Below are 24469 nucleotides of genomic sequence, written 5' to 3'. Positions count from 1 at the left end.
ACGAGTGAATCGCTCCGTGGTTGAAACTTCAAAGCGGTTGAAAATTAAAATTTGTATATATTTCACTATGGCTTTGTCAAAGTATTATCGACGAATCGACGAAATTTCCGTGAGAAAGATGAATCCAAACCCGATTTTATCCGAAACTTGCATAACCAAAAATAATTCAATTCAAATAATGTTTCGGCTCGTTTTTATCGAGGAACGCTCACCGGTACAAGTGGCTCACGCTGTATTAAAAATAAGCAATGTTGGGGATAATTTCGTTGTCTAAATCGTGTGTAAAACTTGTCGTTTGAATAATCTCTTTGCTTCGAGCAACCGTTTATTAAATGTTCACTTGCTAATTATACGTTTCGCTTTAAAAGAAAAATGGTGTAATTTTAGTTGTGTAACATTTTATTCGATAATTATTACAATATAATGTTTATAAAATAGTCCAATTCATTCTACGTATTCGATACGTGTTGTAAACGACTTACCACAGGAAAGAAAAACAAATTTATTCAATTTATAATAGAAATTATGGTAACAATAGAATTGATTTTATTTGTAATATATCTCTCGCAACTATATCAACTCTGTCATAACAGAATGCTGTAAGAGCAACAAAAAGAAACTCTTTTGCCACTAGACGCGCTAATAATAATCGCTCTGTTCTCTCCTCGTTTCAACTTTTACATAATCTACAAAAGAAATGAAACAATTGCGAATACTGCAATATTTCGTTACAGAGTTTCTAACTGCCCTGGGCGCGTTTTATTTAAATGAATAATAACTCAAATTACATACGAAAACAGAATTTTTTTCAAACGACCCGATGATTAGGTGAACTGTCATTTTTAAATATTCATCATACCTTGTCCAACATACCTGAATTTGACAGCACAAATCGCCAACTACTGTTGTATCAACTCTCATGTCTTAAACGACAATCGTTTCGTACGAACACCCGTTCGTACACGCATTGATTCGTCTACAATAAAAACGATAAAAAATATTATATAGAATATCCGGCAACGTTCGTTCCTTCGATGCGTGAAAAAGAAAAAGAATATTTACTCGGGAAAAAAGATATTGAATTGTCCTTCGGGTCATTGAGTTTTCGAATAAAAAAATAATCAAGCTCGTGTAGATCTTAAACGAGTATGCACAAGTCAAGAACGAATTCGTTTGACGAAATAACTGGAACTTACACGAAAGAACAGGGATACGTCGATTCGTTCCACAGTCCAGACGAAGCCGTTCGTTCGTTCGTGTTCCTTTTCGACCAAAATTTTCCAAGTTCGATACGGTCCCGTTTCACGCGAGACCGCAATTGGCACGAGAAGCGTAACTTTCACGATTCGCGTGCACCGATTTCCAAGCATCGCTCCGCTCCACCAGCCCCTATTCACGATCGTCGCTCAAGAATTCCCAAACAAGTTTATCTGTTACGAAACGATATCGTAATTATTCATCCGCGCGGCACTGTTCCCGGCGTACCGCGAACGCATCCGTAACGGTTTCACGCATATTTCTCGCGACCAGAACGCGGTATCGTTTGCATCCGTGCGCTGCGTAGCCATCGATCAGCCAGCCCCGAGGAGCCAGTTACGAAGCAGAGCGGACCGCTGCACAGTGGAACCGAGAAACCCTATCATTGGTTAATTAATCACGGCAAGTTGCGCACCTGCCCTCGTCTCGCGAGCCTATTATTAAGCGCCATTACTCCGTTGTGCCGGTCTGCCAAAGCCCCTGTCGCGACCTTTGACCGCTCCTAGAGAGCCAGGACCGCAAGAAATCCCGTAGTTCTCCTCCGGTGGCCAATCTCGTACGAGGAACTGTCCTTTCCAACGTGGCCTCCGCGACGCTTGTATTCCCCGAGCGTATTCGCGACAGATTACTACTCCGTAGACGCTACGTTATCGCTCGATTATCCCGCCGGAGTAATGACCCCGTTGCTCAAACATTCCTGTTTACGATGCATCAACTAGCTCGGTAAAGATAAATCGCGGCGAAACGTCACGCCCTAGTACGTGCAAGTGCGATGGAACCACGATGGAACCACGATGGAAGCTCGTCGAACTCGCGACTCGTCCCAGTCTGCGCGGTTTCGCGTCTTTCCGCGCATGCGGGGAGCAAATAGGGAAAGATTGAGCGCACCGCCGCGAGATTAATCGTAGGAACACTGGGCGTTGAAACTGGTGGTTCTGGTAACGATTACGTTATCGCTGGATATTGGTAACCCGCGTTAGGTCGATGCCTGGAATTTAATTCGTGGCTCGTTTAACCGTTCGGCGTCGAGTGTCGGCCACTGCTAGCGCTCCGCAGGCAGCGACTCCTGCTTCCATCTCTCGAAAACAAATGGAGCAAATGTAATCCCGGCTTCCTTCGCCTGGTAGGTAAAATAAACACCGGGATAATACATCACGTGCACCGAAGAAATTGTTTCCACGTATTCGATTCAGATCGGGTGTCCAAGTGTCGACACACCGAAGGCTCGATTCGAGATGTGGAAACTGTATTCAGATCGTAGGTGAACACAAATTTTTGTAACGCGCGGGAACACGCGAACTCAATCGCTCGCTGTAAAAACGTTCTAGGTTTCCCGGTACGAGTTATATATATCCTCCTGTTGCGTCTTTTCAGCGGCGAGGTCGATGAAAAATATTCGAGTAAATGTAATCGAATCGAAGTAAGGTAGATTTGAATCGGTCAGAAATAAAATCGAGCGAACTGTTCGCGTGTCCAAACTTCGAGGAAAATGTCCGAGAACGAAGACGGGTTTTCGTTTTATTATAAGTTACGCGACCATTACTCGCTGTTATCGCCCGAGTACCCTTCCATTAATTCAATCAAACGAGTTTCTCAAATAACGAACGATCCGGTCCTTCGATTAGACACGTGCATCGGTTCCCTCGCTTTCGATTATCTAAATTATCCGATTTACGATCCCAAATTCTTCCATCGAAAGTGACCGAATATTTTTGTTCCGGTAATTAAACAAGTATGTATATTGTTACGTTTCATTATCGTAAGCTATTCCTTCGCTCGTCCGAAATCGGGCATTCTAACGAATGACGTGTTACATACTGAATGCCACGTCGGATATATAGTATGTACGTATAAACAGGGGTTTAGTTCTCGTACAGTGCCACATTATATCGCACAATTTGGCCTGCAATAATTGCACAGATACACATATTTAATTAATTTCGTTACATACATCGACAGACAGAAAGGGAGAATAATTTAACGTTGATCGAAGATTCTTCAGTGTCTGGCAATTCTGATTTTTTTATTCTTTTTGCCCACGTAGTCTTTTCGTCGTTAAAATTATTAGTCAACTGTTTTGGAAACGAAGCTCCTCTCCACAAATACTCAAACATTTTTTCTTCTTCGTGACCCTTGTTACTTCGATCTAGCTCGATGTATAATATCGTTGGAATTGTAGTAAAATGTACACTGGAATTGGACCTTTAACTAAACTACGAGAAGTTACAAAGGTCTCGATACACTGATCAACCGATTCGAATTTAAAATTGTAAAACTAACAACGTGACTAAAAAAGATAGAGCAATTGAACGTCCACTGATACCAGCCCAGCCAAGACGGTGATACCGATTTAAAGAATTTTGGAAGTGGAGGAGGTGGTGATAAAGTAGGTCAAGGTTTAGGAAGATCCGTTGGTAGGCTCGTGTTTCGATATTAGGCCAACACAGGGGTTCGTGGGATACGGGTAACACAGTGTTTGCGATTATGGTGAAAATTACAATTGTAAATAACATCTGCTCGAACGAGAAATTATAGGGATTGGAATGGGTACCTTGCATCGTCAACGGGCATTGCAGGTGCAGTAGGTAAATATTTAAAACAATTACTAGATGTGAACATCAAACCCTACTTACGATTAATCGTGTTCACAGTCGATGTGTATTTTAGAATTTTCAGCATTTCAAAGTTCCGATTGAATCACGTTCCTGAAGTACAATTTAAAACAATAATAAATGAATCGTTGTTAAAAATGCAATATTTTAGCAAAAACTTTTAGTCTTCGTTCTTTCGTGATGCTGACTCGTAAAAGAATTAAAAAAGTCTAACGAATGTAACGTTCGTCGAGCAGTTAATTGAGAAACACCAATTTTTTTCTACAACTTACTCCCAGTGTTACCTTTTCTGTTGAGGAACGATCGAATAAGATCTTTTATCTTTCTCGCAGCTAAAACAGCGAAGAAGCTGATTGTTTGCTATTCAAAATGAACAGTGAAGCCTTTAAACTTACTCACGCGACTGAGGGTCGTAAGGGGGAAGTTGATGTGCAGGACGTAAAAGTGGCAAGAACCCATTGAAGCTCATTACACAGATCGTCAATTAGATGTAAGAGGTTTTTTGCCCTTTCAATCATCGAAGATCGTTTCGTTCAATTATTAGGAGTTCCAAGTATCGAGCCACCAGTGGTAAGAGTTCCAAGACAACTCTTATCGTGTTTGTAAGTGTGACGTTGGTTAAACTAGGCTAGGCCAGACAAAGTTGAACGTTACGTGACGATTGAATCGAACGAAGTACGCCTTTGTCGATATTTTATGGCAGGCCAAGTATTTTAACGGATATCACTCAAGGACTAATCGAAATGTGAAAAATCTTTTTCTTTAAGAAGAATTTTCATTAGAAATATATTTATTTACGCTATCGAAACTTGAGAATGGTAATCCTTAAAAATAGTATAAATGCCTGAGTAACAAACGGAGCTTAATCATTTAGAAATATCAATTTCATTCCGTAATAAGAATCTTTACCTTAACGTTTTTTACTTTTTCTTAGAAAGTTACACCCTTCCATTCCTTTACCGATAATTTGTTTCCCATTCTACGGTGTTTAAAATTACGGATTAATTTTCATACGCGTGTATATATCTCCTTCTCTGTGCGATATAACTAGTGCACAATCTTGATCCTCAGAATGAAGCCAAGTTGTATTGTGAAATTTATTCGCATATGTTGCATCGTTACGAGAAACATTACTTTTCCATGCACCCTGCAGAAAGTGGTCACGCAGCGTTGAACCTGTTGAACCGATTGGCTACTACAAACAGTGTTGCCAAACTTTATCAAATAAACATACATATTTGTTCTACACATCGTGAAGCGGTAGCAGAGACTCGAGGTAATTTTACGCGAGGCAAACAAAATTAATAAATAACTAACACCTAAATTAATGGTAAACAAGAAAATACAACGACCCTTGGTAACAACTCTTGTGCAGTTACTTGTAGTTATTAAGAGGATAAGTTTCTTCGCTGAAGATTTTATAAAACTGTATGGTAGTGTAAATATTACAACTTCATCCTTTTACATAATATTAGCTTGGCGTATCTGTCAATTTCCTGAATTCGAAGTAAGAATCTTATCTCTTCCGAGAAAGCTATAAGTAATGTCCACAGTTTGTCAGAGAGGTTGACTAGCAACGATATGTGTACGTAGTTGGGCTCTGGGTACAAGGAACGTTTAAAAATTGATTTCGTATCACTGTACAAAGGGAGGGTAAAACTTTCGCTGTGGCTCATTTTACGAGATATACCGTTTTTAATATAACACAAAACACGTCTGTATTGCTATTCAGGCTCGAAAAATACAAACAACCTTGACTTTCTAAGGAAACGAAAGTGTACTTTGAACATTTTTAACATTTCTTTAAAAATATTTCTTTGGTAGATTAGCGAACATTTCTGAGAAATAGTGGTCGAATTCAGAAAATACACTCTGTACAAACAAACAATTATTGAGATACCAATGTTGTTCGAGCGACTTATCGGTCACGCGTACGCATTCGTGAGTAGTGAAAATTGCCAAAATTCCCTATACGGTTGCAGAATAAACGCTACACGGGTACGAAGAGATGATCGTTACCGAAGAAAATTCACGAAAGGCGATAAATCGATCGGTAAATGGATCTAATTGGACCGCCGCGAGAGAGCTTACAACAAAGGCGGGGTACGCAAGCAAGGCCACGTAGGAGCATAGATGCCCGATAAACGAGATATTGTGTTTCGCCTTATAGGTAATGGTAATCGAGGATGCCTCGATAAGGTCGACGAGTACGGTCCGATCGTTTCTTCCCCCCTCAAAGTTGCTCCGTAACGAACTCGAGACCCTTTAGATGTTCCCCGTCAGCCTGCAGACTCGCGTTCGCGCACACGTAAGTTATTGTGCACCTCGATCGTAAAACAATGTCAATCCCGCACAATGAACCGATTTCTCGGTATACTTGGAACCAACCACGGACGCTTGAGCGTCGGAACGCTGCTCATGAGAACGCGAAATGCTTAAAAGTTGTTCAGAAATTATTCAGATGAATACGTCTAATTAACGCGAGCGAACTGTACGTACCGTTTAATCATTGTTCCGTGATCAGTATCGTAAGAAAAACTCGCTGTACCTCTTTCGCCTTTAAAAATGAGTAAAAGAATCTTCTTCCTGGGTTTTTTATTTACCGTTGGTATAGAGTCTTCGGAGTAACGCATAGATTCGCTCGAACGACAATGCGAAAACGGTGCAAGGTATCTTGAATCCTTTCTACGTGGATTAATCGAAGAACGATTTACCAGAAAGGTGAAAGTACACGTGCAGCATAAGAAAGAATATTGCGACCTTACTGTTTGGCCAGTGGCGTGATTCAGAATTCTGAAAGCCCCGTGCTAAAATTTACGTTGGAGCCGTTTTAAAGAAGAGTTATTTCCTTTAAATATCGTGCAATATTTAAAAAATGATAATGCGTATCAAATATTTTTGGTAAGACAATTAGAATACTTACCTATATTCAGATACTATTGATCACAGAACTCGTATTCACGAAAAGAAGTATAAAAAATGACTTACAAGAGAAATTATTTCTCTTTCCTTTATAATTGTTCGTGAAGATTTTTGAAAATATGAAAGGCGCGCGAGCAAGATTTCGAATCGATCGGCTTAGCAGTTTTCCGGGAAAAAATGTTTAAAAACTCTTTTCCTCGGGCTCCAAACGCGAAAGAAGTCGGTTCACCATTTACTTCGAGCGATTATCGTAAGTGTTTATCCATGCATAATACATGATACTTTTACTGTTACATTACAAGACCAATTATACAACAGGAAGTATATAATTTACAGCGCGCTTCCATGAAAGGACAGCCGCATACCTCGAAGTTACGTTTTTTAGACGTTCGAAGAGAACGAACGCAACCGATTCCAAACTCGCTGAAATTACGACAGGAATTACGCATTTACGCGCTCTGATTCGTCTCGTCGTCGAAGTTTCTCTACACCGGAAGAGGTAAGAAAGGTAATCGAAGTGAGCCGAGTTCTTAGAAACCTGAAAAACTCGCACAATAATTTACCAATAACGAAGCGACGCTCTTTTTCCATCGATCTCCAAATTTGGCTATCGCTTTTATACCCGAGGCGAAATGCCTGGGCAGCGAGGAAGAAATTCCTGTTAAGTTGCACGTGAAATGCAACGTCTACCGCGTAAACGGTAAAATGTAACGTTCCCTTCTCTTTTAGTTGCGCCGCTAATCGCGATAATTCGCTTAGCGTATCGCCGCTAACGCTAGCGCGCTCACGAATTTTTCTTCACGAAGGAATCGAAACCGCGCACAAATGTGCGACCTTTTTACCAAACCGTGGAATCATTGAGAGATGCGCTCGACTCGAAACGTTAGTCACCGCGGCGGCGCATTCGATTGTTCCGGGTACTGGTATTGTTCGCTGGGTTCAAGGGTTTCGAGCCGACTCATCGACCGGCTGACTTTTCGAACACCCGAATCGAGCAACCGACCTCTTGGTTATAAACGATTGTGTTAGATGGACGAGGGTGAACGGAACGTTTCATTATGCCGAAGTGCTCGTTAGAAAATATCGTCGTTGTTGGAGCGGCACGGCTCGCTGTAATAAAATTTTACGATTCTTTACTTTGTTGCCGCGAACGAATGGTATTTCCACGTTTCGCGCCATTTTAATCGATGGAGAACCTGCGCGTTCGTTTTCCACTATACGATCTTAACGCGCCAACAACCGCTGAACGAAAACTCGTGATCGCGATATTTACTCCGATATGCAACCTCGCCAAAAACAATGGATCCTTGTCAAATTTTCGGTAATTAAAATTCGAATATATATTTGGTAATTCTTCTAATTTCTTTTAAATATTTTTTCACTTTTATTGCATTTGTACCTTCTTGGAAACATTTGATCGGTCTACGTACGATTTTAAATCCATGTTTCGTATTGCTTTCGAATATTGTTCATTAGAATTTATTCAAATATACGTAAATGATGTATGTTCGTTTTTTCGATGAACTCATTCTACAATACGTGTGAAAACAGTAATTAGCTCGGAAACTACAGAATTTAATACGTTAAATCCAGCATACTGATCAGTGGCTACAAATCCCATCCATTTATAACGAACTACCCGGGAAAAGTACCGTTTTCCTTCCACGAAACGACTCGTTTTATGTCGGGTTGAGGTAGTACTAGTTCGTTCAATGAACAGAGTGGAATACGTCCAAAACGAACGAGGCATTGGTCTCGTTCAAGGATGATTCCCGTTCGGCTATTCGAGGTGAAATTCAATCAATTATCCGAGGATTACTATGCCGTTAAAACGATTGTTTCACGAACCCATATTTACTGGTAAATTGTTCTCTTTTTTGACGAATTGAATCGACCGGTTCAATTTTTGTCTACTATTCTAGAACACACTTTGTAAATATCAATTTTGCGTCTACCGCGTGAGAAATAGATCCAAAATTGTAATAATTATGATCGTTTCGTGGAATAGTAGAGGGAAATTAAGTAAAAAATTCTTTCCAAGACTTCGATTTCGATAGAGAAACGTTTAATTAATATTAACGTTTCGACAATCTGAAAAATTCTGACAGTTGGACAAAAATGTGTTCAACGCAAGTTTCATGACATCGAGGAAGTCACTTTGATGCGGTGTTACCATTTTTGTTTCAAAAATCTTTTACTGTGAGTTGAAATCACAGGGACGAAGAAAAATATACGCGAAGAAGACCCTTTTCTAAAGTCGTAGCGACCAGAAGTTCGTACATAAATTAAGTAATCGAAAAATGATGAACCAAGGAGGAGATAAGAAACTAACTGTGCAGGAGATTCGTTCGATGTCGGAATCGCTAGAGAGATCTATACAGAAGAAACTCGTACAACGAAATCTGTTAAACATACATCTTGATGTAACTATTGCACGCCAAATCACGTGGCAGGATGTGCCACTGTGCGAGAACTAAACGCCTGTTTACACGTCCGACGTGACATCCAACATGTAACACACTGTCCGTGTGATAACACAGCATCGAATAATAAGTACATACTCGGTGGACTACTCGGTTTCGAACAAACGGAAGACTAGCTTGAAATAGTAAAGCGTAACGATAGACCCGTTCAATCACTCGAAAATATGTGTAGATGTATTCGATGAAAGAATAAACCGGATAATTGGAGTACCAATACGTGTACCCCTAATTGAGAATCTGGATAATTAAATTAATAGAAGATTTTACCTATAACCGACACACGTCTTATGTTATTCGAACTCGAAACGTTTCTTTAAACAAATATTCTCCTTCGATCTCTCCGATAAAAGTGCACACGACCAATTAAACCATACCCTTCTGGAATCAATACTGTTCGATGAGATGTCAGGGTACGCTCTAATGAGCGCTCATTAGCAGCTGTTAACGAAACTGTAACAGTTACAAGGCTACCGCAACTTTTCCAGAAGGACAGGACTAGTACTTGGAAATCTGAAACAGTATGAACTGTAAAAGTGTCGAATCCGACACGTCTGATCAAACTCTGTTTTGATTAGAATTTGGCAATGATATTATATCGGTATAGAACCGCATTAAAGAAATTATTCCTGAAACGGTAAAATATGCTCCTCTGGCGAATTACACCAAGATCCAGCGATCCCGTCGAAGAAGGGCACCTTGTTACGCAGAACGCATTCACCTATGCTGAACACGATCGTGTTACCGTCATAGAAACGCCTGAAACCGTATAACGCAAACATAACGGGTTCATAATTACGAGATATCTTTATGCAGTGTCACAGACACGCTCGTTGTTACCTACGAAGGGCTACCAGCCGTTCCCTACGTTTATCCTCTGGGGATCATCGAGTGCTTTGCCGCGGTTGAATGCACGTTTACGCGCAAAGTGCATTGCGTGAAACGTTGAATGAAGTCTGTCAAGCAACTTCCACGTTCTCGGTAGCCACATTCACAATCTGCCGCACCAGTTTCTCAGGAACTTTCTATTTCCGTTTCATCCAACCGTGGCGTTTAATTTCTTCTTACGTCAAACTCGGCAAGCCTCTTCTCATCCGTACGCACGTTTCTCGCGCAATCCCGGTGGAATCGAGGACCATGGAATTCGTCGATCTTTCGATCGTAGAACTATGAAAAACGAAGGTTGGAATTGGTGGACACTTTTGGAGAATCGATATTTTCTTGGATTTTCTTTTACAACTGGCGTCTGAAAAATACGTCGAATCTTTTCGTGGAATATTTTAAGACCTCGAGTCATTAAACAATAGTAAAAAAGAGCATTCATCAAAATCTCGTTTAATTCCCACCTTCGTGTCCTATAATTTCACGATCGAGCTATCGAACGTCGTTAATTGGTCCAAGATACCCTCTTAAAATTTAAAAATGGAAAAAATAAAGAGTTGGGAAACATTTGTCGGTAAAAGAATAAAATTAAAAAAAAAAACATTCGTCAATGGAAAGATTGAAGCGATGGAAGACACTCGTTTTCGTTGAAACATTCTCAAAAATTAATTTCAATGTCAGAAACGGCGAAAATAATGCAAATTTAATATAATACTTTCGTGCTGAATTCCTACAGCATTTCTGTATCGTTTATTTCCAGAATGGTCAAATCGAGCAGCGTGCTTTTGCAACTACGTTTCGATTGTCTTAACCTTGTCCAATTGTCTCTCTACGGCGTAAAATACGTTACGAACGAGCAAAACGGAGCAAAACATCTCCACGTAACACGTACAACGAACGTACACGTTGCAAACGAGCTAAACGGTAGTTGTTCGTACACGCATAGACATTACTCCCATTAAACGCAAACTGTGATTTCAGAACAGAATCCACGGTGATGCTTATGAGAATATCTGGCTCCGAGGGTTCAAGGTTACCGATAGATCGCAATTCTCCGAAGAAGCGTACGCTAACCGCTTATTTTCCACCATTATTAATTTTCCAGCAGCGATTCATTCCGATATAGGTATTTTTCAGCGTCCGTGAGCGCGCACAGCCGAACCCCGCGTTCACGGGAATATTTAAACTCGAATTAACGGGGACCGCCGGCGAAGAGAACGAAGGCTCTCGATCACAAATAACCGCGTCACAGGCCTGAACCTGAACACAACACAAACATCGAGTAACGCGTGGTAAATATTTATCGAACGACGCATAGCCCCTCGATACACGTAAGCCTCGTATATCGCGTTAGATCGAAATTACAACGTCGCGAGTTTATCGAGATTTAATTAACCGTCCAGGTCCCGGTGCAATTATCGGGTGCTCAAGGCGCCGCCGTACACTTTACCTAACGTCAAAGTCCAGCCGAGAACGATATGGATAATCGTCGTTGAAACCGTGCCGCGCCGCGCCGCGACGCGGTATTTAATTAAAACGGCCGTTTTACCGCTTGTAAACGCGAAGAGGAAGAGCTATGCACCACGTAGACCCCTGTCCACTGCGTAAACCACCGGCGCATCTACACGGAGGATCCGAGGCTACGCGAGGCGCGTCCGCTCGCTGAGATAAGCGTATCGGGATGCGATCTCCCTCGCACCGCTCAACGGAAAATCTCTCTCCGTGGGAATTTAATGGAGTCGACGACGGACCGGGCGAGGAAACCGCGATCCATCACCGGTGCAGCCTCTGGATATCCAACGAGGAGTTTTGCACTCGAGAATCGTTCTCGAGAGCGCGACTCGCTGGTGGACAACAGCATCGGGGAACGAGAGGAGTCTCGTAGAAGATGCGAGACCCGAGCCAACTGCCCAGCAGGGAGGCTCTCCCGGTTGCATCCGCGAAAGAGCTTTCTTTTATTTTCGATACCGACTCTCCAACAGAGAACCCTCCAGTGGACACCCAGCGTACGCCAGTTCTTCCAACCAAGTGATCCTAACTTTAAGAAATATATCTCAAGGTTTCCGGTCACCGATAATCCCTCGCCGAGAGAACGACAAGGAACGTGGTAACGCGTATCTTACGAATTCGTGCACAAGAAAAGAAAAATCGACAAAATTGGATCAGTGGTAATACTTCTTTTTGGTCGAAAACCAGAACCAGAATAATGATTGCTGCCGATTAGAGCTGTCGAGAAACGACGAAAGAAATTTGAAACCTTGTACGAGGATGTCGAAACGTATCAGTTTGTCGTGAAAGTAAGACAAGTTGTAAAATACAGAAAAGGTGAGTGTTAAAGACCAAGGTTAATCTCATGTTTTATTTATATTAAGAAAGATGATTCAATTGCATCGAGAAACAACGTTCCATCTTTTATTCGTATCGAGAACAATGCTTCAACGGTAATAAAAGTAATATTCGATATTTTAATTGTATCGCGGTGAATGTTTACGAGTTTCATTATATAAATATACTCGGTCCAACGAGATGAGTCAGCGACAAGACCAAAATCACGGTCTACTTCTTTTATCGCGCGAATTCCACGTTTGTTTTCCTTTACCGACTCGTCTCATTGGGTCGAGCATAGACGATAATTCGTCTTTGTCGTTACTTTCTCGTTGATTTTCGTTTCACACTGCTGCAAAATACATCGAAACTTTCAAATACTAATAATAATAAGCGAGTATTGCGAAACATCTGATACGACCGATCGTCTGAAAATCGATTGCTTCAACATCGCATCGTAATCGCGTTTGTCGACAAACTCCGTACACTATACTGTTTAAACAGTCTCCGTTGATTCGATAAATTATACATACGAAAGGAAAAAGACTTTTCATTTTTTTGTCTAGCGTACTTATAATAAACTCGTAGAGAAACGTTGATATTTAAAAGAGTTTCGAACGATAGATGGAAAACTCCACGTACGATTAGTAATATTCAAGTAGTTTTCAAATGCTGAATCAATTTGGAAATACATTTCTTAATAATCGCGCTAATAAATATGTAAGAGCGTGAAGCAGAGTAAAATTAACCCGAGTAAAAAATTCTTACAAATTCGCAAACAAAAGTCAAAAAGTTTATATAACTTTCTATCGTCGCTCTTAACTATACTCGACACGGTAACATCGTGTACGGTTCGAGTACGGTAAGGTGCGACAAATCGCACCGAAGGTGACAAATATTCGACACAGAGACGACCCTGTCGAGCGATAATTGTTTCGATTTCACCGTCGTACCGTCGCGTCGTTTAGACCCAAGTATTGTACCACGATTGAAAGTAATTCTTAAGACGTTTAAACTAATAAGGGGACGCCCTCGTCTCCTACCGGCTCAATTACGTATCTATCCGCATCCAGCTTGGTAATTGCGTTTCGGGAACCACCCAAATTGGATTCGTAACATCGAACGTTCTTTGTCCGATAGGCGACACCGTTTACAATCATCTCTTGATCGCAAACGCAACGAACAGGGATGTTAACACTTTACCAACGTTTTATATATTTCTCATCGGTCATCTATCACTCGGTCGCAAGTGCATCCTAACATTGGCTTTGTTACGACGGATTGGACAGTTACGCGGGAATGTATGGACTGGCTTTTTCTTATACCTATAGAAACGATTAAAGCAAACTTTTGAACGTTGCTGCTACGTATATTGTTTGCTCTTTATTGTTATAAGATGATAGAACAAGGTTGAGCGTTCGCGGCAAGAAGCCGATTAGGGGGTAAGGAAGATTTGAAATGTTGAGAAAAGCGATTTCTTTTGTCTTAAATAGTGGTTTGAGATCTTAAGAATAAAATGTGAACAGCAGCACACTGTAAAGTGTCGATATAGAAAAATAAACATCGTTTTCTTCGAGGAAAAGTTATTTCAATTAAGAAAAATTGTAATAAATTGTATTATTACAATTAGCGTTGCAATTGCGTGTATTATTGTAGTTAGATTATTGTTAAATTATCACAGGCCGGGAAAGAATTTCATTAACGATAAAAAGGAAGATTGAAATTCTCGATAAGTTGAATTCTTGGTAGGATGAACTATCCCCAATTTAACAGAGCAGTATGAAATCTGCTTATGAATTACAATTGAAGGAGCCCGTGAATTAAAATCGAAAGAAACAAGGACACGTAGTATCGAAGATTTGGAAAACCGTTTTAGAACAGCGAATAATAAGAAATCCACTCACGGATTTCTTATTACAGGAGAAAGCGTTGAAAATAGAAAACGAAATTGGAATACCGTCTTCGTTCATTGCCAATAGGGCTCGGTCGACTAAATTTAAAAATCGTCATAATAGAAGTGTGGGATTATGGAATTGTTTAGCACAAGAGAAAATATAGATAGGACGTTTATTTTTAGATAAATATATTACAGTCATGCAGCGGAGTATGGTTATGAACAACTGAACAGATTGTATCGATCACGTCGTCACATCAACGGAAAAATAGGAAAGCCGGTATCGAGCTCATCCACCATTCCTTGACTTCTCAAGTACTGCATGGTTTAATCTCGTTGTATTCCAACAAGAAGATTAGTTATCAAAGCTGCCAAAACTCGAGCGAACTTTATGGTTTGCCATTGTCACGTGTCTTTTCGTTCGTTCGCGCTCTGTCGCGGCAACTACAAAAGCAATGGAGGGGATGAAGATACCACTTCCAAAGAAACACGAACAACGACCCATAACGAGACGTTAACCGTATTTTGATTCTATCGTCGCGATGCTCAGGTGGTAGAACGGGCCAAGTACCCGTGCGATCTTTTAAGAATCGCGCCACGAGACCCGTGGGACCCAATTCCAGCGATTCCATAGGGTTGGGGCCCTCGATCGCGGGGAAGAAGCCTCGGGTGTTTGCCGATGGAAGCCGTAGGATGTTTTTTCACGGCGCCTACCACGACCCGCGGCCCGTTCCGTCGTGCAACAGCGAGCAGAAACGCCGCCGGCTGTTACTGGATACAGTCGTGCATGGTAATACGCGGCTGATATGCTCGAACGGTAACATGGTAATACCTCGCGGTCGAGGGTGTTCGAACTTCCTCCATCGTGGCCGAGCGAGAAATAAAGGCCAACTCGGGGGAAGTATAACGGCCAGGTGGGGAAACGTGCGGTTCGAAGACGCGCGAGCGGGAAAAGAAGCGGGAGGGCGCTCCGCTCCGCGTAGATCGTATTTCGAGGACGGGACACGCTCGAAATGTGGCGGAACGAAGCTGCGTGTTCCCTTCGTTCCGTAACTCGCGGGAAGCTGCATCGAAATTCTTTACGCGAAAATTATCTAGGCTTCGAATTAGGCTTCGTTGCATCCAGAGGTAACCGAAACAGAAGAGAAGCTTCGTATCGGAAGCGATACCTGCCTGTAAAGGGTGTCCCAATCGTCACCGGTCGATTTGAATTTCGCGCTGTTTTTCAACCGTCGAACCGATCGACCCGAAACTTGACGCACGTCATTTTGATAGATGGGAAATTAATCGTGGAAAAGTACACGGTGAAGGAACGAGTGCAAATTATTCAGGCGTATTACGAAACATCGCGATCTTTAACGCTAACGATTCGCATCCAGACGTAACCGAAAGAGAAGAGAAGCTTCGTATCGGAAGCGATTCGGTCGCGATACCTGCCTGTAAAGGGTGTCCCAATCGTCACCGGTCGATTTGAATTTCGCGCTATTTTTAAACCGTCGAACCGATCGACCCGAAACTTGACATACCCCATTTGGATAGATGGGAAATTAATTGTGGAAAAGTACACGGTGAAGAAACGCGTGAAAATTATTCAGGCGTATTACGAAACATTGCTATCTTTAACGCTAACGATTCGGGAACTTCGTAATCGTTTACCTTAAAATCGTGTGCCGACAAGAAGCATTGTGCAAAGTTTGGTCGCTAGATTTGTCGAAACTGGTTCGGTTGAAACGATCGTTCGAAAAAAGATCTAAACGCTAGATTTACCAACCGGTCAAAATGGCCGGTTCCAGCTGCTTTTACAAAGAAATTTACTTTAAATTCCATAGTATATTTTAAAAAAACGTTACCACTTTTTCTGTTCTATACGTACAATTTCACGAGTTCTCCTTTTCCTCGATCATGATTTTCCCGTGATACGTACAAGGAACACCTTAATGTACTGAAATCCAGTAGTTCCAGTGTCGTCGATCAGCGTCGACGTTGACTTTGATTCTTCTGGAAGCGGTGTTACGGGACATTTAACGAATTCGCTCGAACGAAATCGTCCGAAGTGTTTCCATTTCGAAATTATACGATCGGGAAGATCGTTGGGAACGGTGGCACGTTTCGATATCCGTGACAAAGGCAGCCACGTATTCTCGTCCGAGTTTTGTACAATAATTCGTTCAAACATCGACGCAACAGTTCGAACGATAATTGTAGTGTGCGCGGAGTTGATGTACAACCTGTCGTACGACGCTGCCGTGTTGTACGGCAGTACAGGGCTGTCATACGAGTATCGTTGCGACTCGACGTACGACTCATCGTGGAATAAATCATTGCGTCTATTAGGGGTTACAGGCGCGACGATTTATTGTACAACGAATCGTCACGACGTAAGTGCAACGGTATCGTGCAGACCTGTCTCGCGTTGTTCTTTCCACGGATCCGTTGCTCGACGAATTTTACTCTAAAAATAACGAGTACACGAGTACACAGTAGGAAGACAAATTTTCGCCTCTGTATTTCTGTTTCGTGCGAAACGCTTCCGTTGTTCGCGAAAAACTAAACGCAACGATTTCGAGGACCATTCTTATTCGCGACACGACTACAGGGTACGACGAGTACCCGTTTTTACCGCCCGAGGACGCTACTGACTCAAACTTCGCGTGTCATCGTTTAACCCTATTTTCCGAACGACAGATATCGGACAGATTTATCGAGTAGTTTAGTTTCGATAATTGTTCGAACAAGTTTGCGTTTGTTCTCGTTCGTAGAAAAAGAGCAATTTCGATTGATTTTTTTGGATAAGAAAACGCCCGAGGAAATCTAAGTGAAATTACGTATTAGGTTGTTCGATAAGTTTTGTCGTTCGATCAAACTTATCGAATAGTATGGTATTAGATTGAATAGTACAGTACTAGGTTGCTCGATAAATTTTGTCGTTCGATAAAACTTATCGAATAGTATAGTACTAGGTTTCTCAATAAGTTTTGTCGTTCGATTAAACTTATCGAATAGTATAGTACTAGGTTGATTAATAAGTTTTGTCGTTCGATTAAACTTATATCGAACAATACTATATTGAACAGTACTGTTTTATCGAACGACAAAACTTATTGAATAGTATAGTACTAGGTTGATTAATAAGTTTTGTCGTTCGATAAAACTTATCGAATAGTATGGTATTAGATTGAATAGTATAGTACTAGATTGCACAATAAGTTTTGTCGTTCGATAAAACTTATTGAATAGTATAGTACTAGATTGCTCGATAAGTTTTATTGTTCGATAAAACTTATATCGAACAATACTATATTGAACAGTACTGTTTTATCGAACGACAAAATTTATCGAACAACCTATTACATATTTCTAAGGACCGTGCACCTTCGATGACCACCATCGGATATTGGTTCAATGAATTCAAGTGTGACCGAACATCCGTTTTCGACGAAGAGGATACGGAGGATATGGTCAACAAAATCCATGACATCGTGTTAGCAAACCGCCGGGTGAAGATCGGGGAGTTCGATTTTTGACATTGTTGAACACGTACAAAATATTCTACACGAAAAATTAGGCACGAAAAAGCTATCGACAAGATGGATGCCGCGTTATGCTCACAATGGAATTCAATATTTTTAAGAATCTCTAGTTCCAATGATAAAGGTATATTTACCGAAGATTCTCTCCAATCTGAATCGGTCAACCAGATCCTGAACATACTAAGTTGTTCGATAAGTTTCGTCGTTTTCTCCATTGTAAAAAAATACAATGACACTTCAACGTTTCAACAACTGTAAATATACGAACGAGTCGAGAGATATACACGAAACTTCGCACATGTTCATCGAACAGTAGTACCGTCTCAAGAACCTAATAGCGCCATTTCTTATCGAACGATAAAACTTATCGAGGAACCTGTTACATACGTACATTCGAACCTCTGTATCGTCGACATATTCCCGAATCGAAGCGGTATTGCGCAACGTGCGTTTTCAAAGCCTCGTGCTTCGAGAAAATAAAAAAAAAAAACTATCAATTTTTCCAAAATTCTCTAGACAGCGACACCTTCCTTAATGCCGCGGGAGCGGATTTTTATCCGACGGAAGCTCGTCGTTGGTCTTATCCCGTAACGCACCGGCGAGAGAATAAGGGACTCTTTGTAAGATCGCGGCGCGAGCACCGGCTAATCCTTCGTCCTCGGGTGAAACTCGCTTTCGGCATCGAGAGATCCGTTTCCCACGGTACGCCAGGTAACCCGGAGTCGTTTTCCCCGTAATGTGGGTCTCTGCGATACATCCCCTTCCCCTCTAGCCGCGTCCTCTCTACGCCAATCCCTACGCTCGTCTCTCTCTCTTTCACCGAACTCGCCGCCCGGTCCGTGAAATCGGCGAGGAACGCGTCGTTTACGATTCCTCGGTCAGGTAGAAGGAAAGGATTGCCGAGGAAGTTCAGCGATCGACGTAACGCCGCGGTGCACGGTGCACGGTGCACGGTGCACGGTGCACCGCTGATGCATTTGCCGGTCGCGGCGAATGGAATGCTAATGCGGGGGGAGCCAACCGGTGGCTCCGATTCCCCGGTGCTGAACGGTGGACAGAAATCCTCGGCCGTTTAGCGGCTAGGTGCCGTGGACTAGGCTTTGCACTTTCGGTGCACCGTGTTGCCCGAGGGGCAACGTTGGCTAGCGTTTAAGCGACTCCCGGCTGGCTGTAATAAAGACGCGTTCCAACGCTCGAACTTTCCGCCGCGCTGGGAGAAACGGTTCCGCGAGTTTCGCGCAACGTCCAGCTACAAGATCTCGATCAACGCATCGAGAGGAGTTTTACTAGGTTGCTCGATAAGTTTTACCGTTCGATAAAACTTATATCGAACAGTACTATATTGAACAGTACTGTTTTAACCGACGATAAAACTTATCGAACAACCTATTACATGGTTCTAAGGACCGTGCACCTTCGATGACCACCGTCGGATATTGGTTCAATGAATTCAAGCGTGACCGACATCCGTTTTCGATGAAGAGGATACGGAGGGTATGGTCAACAAAATCCATGACATCGTGTTAGCAGACCGCTAGATGAAGATCGGAGAGGGGGATTTTATTCATAGAATAATAGGAAATCAAGATATTCGAAAATATGGTGGTTTAATTACAATTTTTCCTACGAAGAGAATAATTGTCTTTCAATTTTCGAGCATCGGTGACGGGCGATCTTACGCGGTATCGTGTAAAAAATGTTTATTGCTACGGGATACCTGACCGGTACACGCGATTTTCACAGTACACGATTCTAACACGTTTGATAAAACGTATCGAAACGGTACTGCGAAACAAAGCCCACTTGCATCGACGAATATAATACTTTCGCGAAGAGAGTGCACAGAGCACATCGATATTTGTCCTGTTGTTGAATACTTCGTGAAACGATCGAGCGGTCGAAGAAAATGGCGTTCCGGATAACGAATCGTTGTTCGATTCAGTAGTGTGCGAAAAGTTGAACGCTAGGAGAAAAAAATTAAGCGTAAAGATTTTTTACTTCGGTTGGCGAGAAATTGGACAAGCGGCGACACACGATTCCGAAGCAAAAGAAGAAGTTACGGTTCAAATTGAACAACATGGAACGTCTACGTGTACCAGACGTGCTCCTTATGGCGTTCAATAGGAAGATTGTGCGGGAACAAATTGTTGGCAGTAAAAAATAAAAGTATCCACAAAGAAAATGCCGCGTATGCACCGCAAGCGTGAGGAACGACAGACAACATGTTTATAAATTTTGCTCGGTAACTCTCCATCGAGCAGATTGTCACGAAGCGTATCGCGATAAAAAAACCTTACTAGAAGTGTCCTCGAATAAGCTCGCGATTGATTTTTAACAAAATACTTCAATTCTTAAATACTATACACTCTTTCGAATCTTGTCGATCGTTTATCAAATAATTTATAAAATACGCGAGAATTCAGGCTAGATGCTTATCCACGACGCTGTAACTTTCCGATAAAAAGTTCAATAATTTTGTGTCAAATTTGTAATACTTTCAAAGCGTTCACCCATTTATTATTTCGAAGGGCCAATATATTAAATTATTCTGTTCCGACTACGAAAAAGTTCGTGGCTACATCGAGTTAAATATTTTCAACCCCCTGCTGCGCACCGTGTATTCTCATCGATTATTTTTACGGGAATAACATTTACACTATTGATCGTTTCAATGGTAAATACGTAACTCGATTCGAAGGTTTTAGCTTTCGTCGAAACAACTAATCATTTTTCTACGCTGTTTGTTTCGTAACGCGATGGACGATGCTTCAACGTATTTTATCGAGAATTGTAATTTCATCGTATTTTCATTATTTTTAGAAACCAGGCTTTTGCAATTACTAACGCGCCAAGATCGAGATTAAATCCAATGACGACACTCGAACTGCAATCTGCACGCTTCGTTTTTGTATCTTCTCCCTTTTCCCCAATGGAAGAATTTCTTTCGTATTCGTATCGTTGAAAAGTTTGCGCGACAGAGACTCTGAATAAATGAATAAACGTACCGTTGAACTTTGCAACGAAGACGCAGCGATATTGTATTTTGCGTTAAAAATAATCCGGTGCAGTACGGGTACTTTAAACGAGACTTATCTACTCCGGAACAATTATTTACACGTTCGGTTTCGAAGACGAAAGAAGGCTACTTTTTCTGTATCGTTTCTACGATAAAAATCGAGAACCGATTTGAACTTGGAATATATTTTACATCGTACTCGTTCGTCTGTACAAATTTTACAACTGCTTCGTTCCGTACGAACTCAAGTCCAATTATCGCGATACGTTCGTCCCGATGCAACTATTAGTTTGTTCGATAAGTTTTGTCCTTTTTTCCATTGTGAAAAACTACCGTGACGCTTCAACGTTCGAACAACTGTAAATACACAAACGAGTCGAAGAATCTACGCGAAACTTCGCGAATGTTCAACGAACAGTAGTATCATTCCTGGAAAAATAAAACGACGAAACTAATAGCTCCATTTCTTATCCAACGAGAAAACTAATCCAGTAACCTATTACTCTAACCGACTGAACGTCACCGTACGAGTATCCCGTTGCGCGAAAAATATTTAAACGATCGAATAACAGGGTAATAACTGTTCATCGATAGGAATACACTCGGTGCGCGCGTTACACGCGTACGTTACGAAAATATATGGCTCCGATCGGCTCGAGTTTGTCCGGTTGTTAGGTATATTTATGTTGGTTAAAATTTTCACGTACACGTCCATACGTATTAAATCGCTCGGCCGTGTTATAACAACGAGTTCTTGTTTCGTGGAAAACCAGCACCTGCGCACGTAACGGTACCTGCATCGTATTTAATTCCGCTTAAATCTAGTCGGTCGTGTCGCGTTGAATATCTCCACCGAATAAATATTTATCGCGCGCGACAAGGAATACAATTCGTCGGGAATAAAATTTCCCGCGCTGCTATCGAACCTTTACCGAATCCGTTTCGTCCGGTTGGAAGTAACTCGGAAACGAAATCGTTCGATCGCGATTAGCCGCTCCGCTATCGAGCCGAAAACGAAACGATCCCGCGCGAATTTCAACCCGAAACGATACTCGACTTCGTAGAGTTGGTATTCCCATGTCGCGACGCAAAGCAACGCGTACCGTCGTTTCGTATCTGAGCTACCGTACCGCGTACAACGAACGAGCCTTTCGCGGCTGAATGAATCTCCAAGTAGCGGTAATCGTTCGTTGTATGCTCGAGGATCGATTTCGCGAGCGGTTCCTCGGTGTATCGTTCGCGCGGATACCTGTCGCGCACAACCGTGTTGCGCGTCTTCGTGAGCGGGTCGCTCGTGGTCGTTGCATCGATGAGAGTTTTCCCGCAAATACGCCGAGGATAGTGAATAAATTGTACTTACGGACTGGTACTTTCTTCGGGTCGACGGTGGCGAGACGTTCCTCGACCTTGTCGATCCTCAGACGCAGACGGCTGCTCCTCCCAGCGACCGCGGTCAGATCGGCCGTGAGCTCGGCGAATATGTCCTCGGCGGTGGTGAGAAGCGAGGCGAGTTGCTTGAGGGACGTGGTCAACGCGCCGTTCGCCACCGCCTCCAATTCGGCGCCCACCGGCCAACCCTGCGGGACCGATCCCGCTGGCACGTGTCCGCGGCGCAAGTAACGCGGTTCCACTTTTCGTAGCACAAACGGCATGATTCCTCGTTATGGGAACCGACACCTTCACACATAACACCGAATCGAAAAACGAACGATGCGCGAGACACTAGCCGACCGGTGTCTATCGCGAGGAACGATCCTTCCCGCCGGTTGTCCGTACCAGGAACGGGTTTCTCTCGATCTCGCTCAATACACCCTGCACCAGCCAATTTCCCGGCTCCATTTTCGAACGATCACCACCCCCCACCCCCCACCCTACCCCTAGCCCACGATTTTCCGCCTCGCGGGACACTGCACTTCAACAGCTGCTTCTCTCACTTTGGTACGCTTCGTAAGGACCGCGTCTCGAGACACGTTGCTTCGAGATCCATCCTCGGGACGAACGGTTGCGATTTGACTCGTCGATCGGCGCTGAATCTCACTCGATTGGAAACTCGCGTAACTCGGGGCTCTCTTGGATCGTGATCACGATGAGAACACGGTGCGTACGGTCGGAGCTTTCCCGAGGAGTTTTCCGTTCAGGGTGGTCATATTGTCACCGAGTTACGAAAGAACACCGCTACGAGCGTCCATCCGCACGACGCGACGACGGTACGCGAAGTGCCGGCCGGCTTGCTGCCGTGTCGCCAAACCGTTGTTCAGTTATACTCCCATTCAATTCCAGCACGCTGAAGGCGCCCTTCGCGGCACTCCGAACCAGCCATCTTCTGCGGTTTCGGTATAGCTGCTCCCAAGAAGCTTCGAACGTTCCACTGTGTCGGTAACGTCACCTCTCTATCGTACCGACGCACGATACGGACTACGAACGATCGTTTTTACCGGGCGTCGATACGGGAAGTTTTCTACCATTAAAGAATAAATATCTTTGGTTCGTCGTCTTCGATCAATGGGATCGAGGCTAAGTAGCACACGTAGGTACTCGTAAGCGCTATGCGTGGAAATGGTTTCTTTTGTATCGTTCGATAATGTAATTGCTCGAGACAAACAAACGATGAGAACGGAGGATTCCTTTTATTTTCTCGGCTTAGAAATATCTTTTGTAATGTTCGTAAAGGGATATGTTCGGGTCTCCGCGCGCAGCAATCTTCTGGAAATTGATCTGTATTACCGACGACAAAGGAAACTAGTCAAACGGTTACAAATTTGGAACAGCTTCGTAAAATATAGAAATGAATGCGATGTTGTAACTTGGAGAACTCTTGTAACGTAAATATGTATGAAAATGTTATTAAGCCTTCCGGGTAGCTATTACTTTAAAATTATTGTTTAAAAAATCTCCTTAATTTCGCGTTGTTGCAATATTCCAGTTTCGATTTGCGAATACAAATATAATTTATTGCTACAATATTTTCTCAGTCCGATAGATTCGATAGAATCGCAAACGATGTACCGGGACGATTTTTCTACGTGTACCGCTTTTATCGACTTTGGAGATTTAGTTGAATACAGTTCTTAGAAACACCGTTGTTGAACGAAGAGGTCGTTCGAAAACCATTGATACTTTACCATGTCGGTATTTCAGATCGTGGAACAGCAACTCCGGTAAGACAAAGTGCCTAGTCTGTATCTCGTCTGTGATGCCGATTGTTATCGAAGTTATAAATTTTCATCAGTTTTGTATCACGTTCTTGTGTTTTGTAGCTTTAAAATTATATTCGATTCCCAATCGATAACGTTGACAGTGATACGAGTCTCTCGCGAGACTCGAAAAAGCACTGCCTGTAACGTCTCGTTTAAAATAGATACATCACAGCTCTGTAATTTATTGTTCAGCCGTTGGTAAACGAGGGTACTACTTACTCGTCGAATTTATTGTATCGAAATATCTAAGCCTTTCGTTTTTTTATGGATCACGTGCAACACACGGACACTTTTTTTTTAAATGTTGCTCGAACGGGAAGGACGTGATTGAGTATTTTAGAGAATAAAATTACG

At 42.4% G+C, this 24469-nt stretch overlaps 1 protein-coding gene across 4 annotated transcripts; it reads right to left on the bottom strand.

Annotated features, from left to right (window-relative positions):
- Positions 1 to 448: 448 nt before the first annotated feature.
- Positions 449 to 22742, bottom strand: LOC143149565 (actin-binding protein WASF2-like). 4 transcript variants are annotated; one of them, XM_076317082.1, is made up of 4 exons: positions 22279 to 22742; positions 1197 to 1430; positions 860 to 976; positions 449 to 686 (listed from the first exon to the last, which is right to left on the bottom strand). In XM_076317082.1, the coding sequence occupies exons 1-2, from the start codon at positions 22568 to 22570 to the stop codon at positions 1390 to 1392; spliced, it is 333 nt and encodes a 110-aa protein (XP_076173197.1). In that variant the 5' UTR covers positions 22571 to 22742; the 3' UTR covers positions 449 to 686; positions 860 to 976; positions 1197 to 1389. The 4 variants fall into 4 exon arrangements, 3 of the variants coding, with proteins under 3 accessions (XP_076173197.1, XP_076173196.1, XP_076173195.1); XM_076317081.1 differs by having other exon boundaries at positions 874 to 976; XR_012992823.1 differs by lacking the exon at positions 22279 to 22742 and adding an exon at positions 1673 to 2191 and having other exon boundaries at positions 449 to 976.
- Positions 22743 to 24469: the final 1727 nt, after the last annotated feature.

Source organism: Ptiloglossa arizonensis, chromosome 7, assembly GCF_051014685.1.
Source record: "Ptiloglossa arizonensis isolate GNS036 chromosome 7, iyPtiAriz1_principal, whole genome shotgun sequence".
NCBI lineage: Eukaryota > Metazoa > Arthropoda > Insecta > Hymenoptera > Colletidae > Ptiloglossa > Ptiloglossa arizonensis.
This window is presented reverse-complemented; position numbering and strand designations above follow the sequence as displayed.

What these genes read in the sequence shown, in the direction of transcription:
- LOC143149565 (XM_076317080.1), bottom strand. Translation starts at nt 22,570, where the DNA reads ATGCCGTTTGTGCTACGAAAAGTGGAACCGCGTTACTTGCGCCGCGGA. An exon ending in CCCGAAGAAAGTACCAGTCC is followed by an intron (nt 1,431 to 22,278) that starts GTAAGTACAATT and finishes GTTTCGTAACAG; the next exon opens with ATAAACTTGTTTGGGAATTC.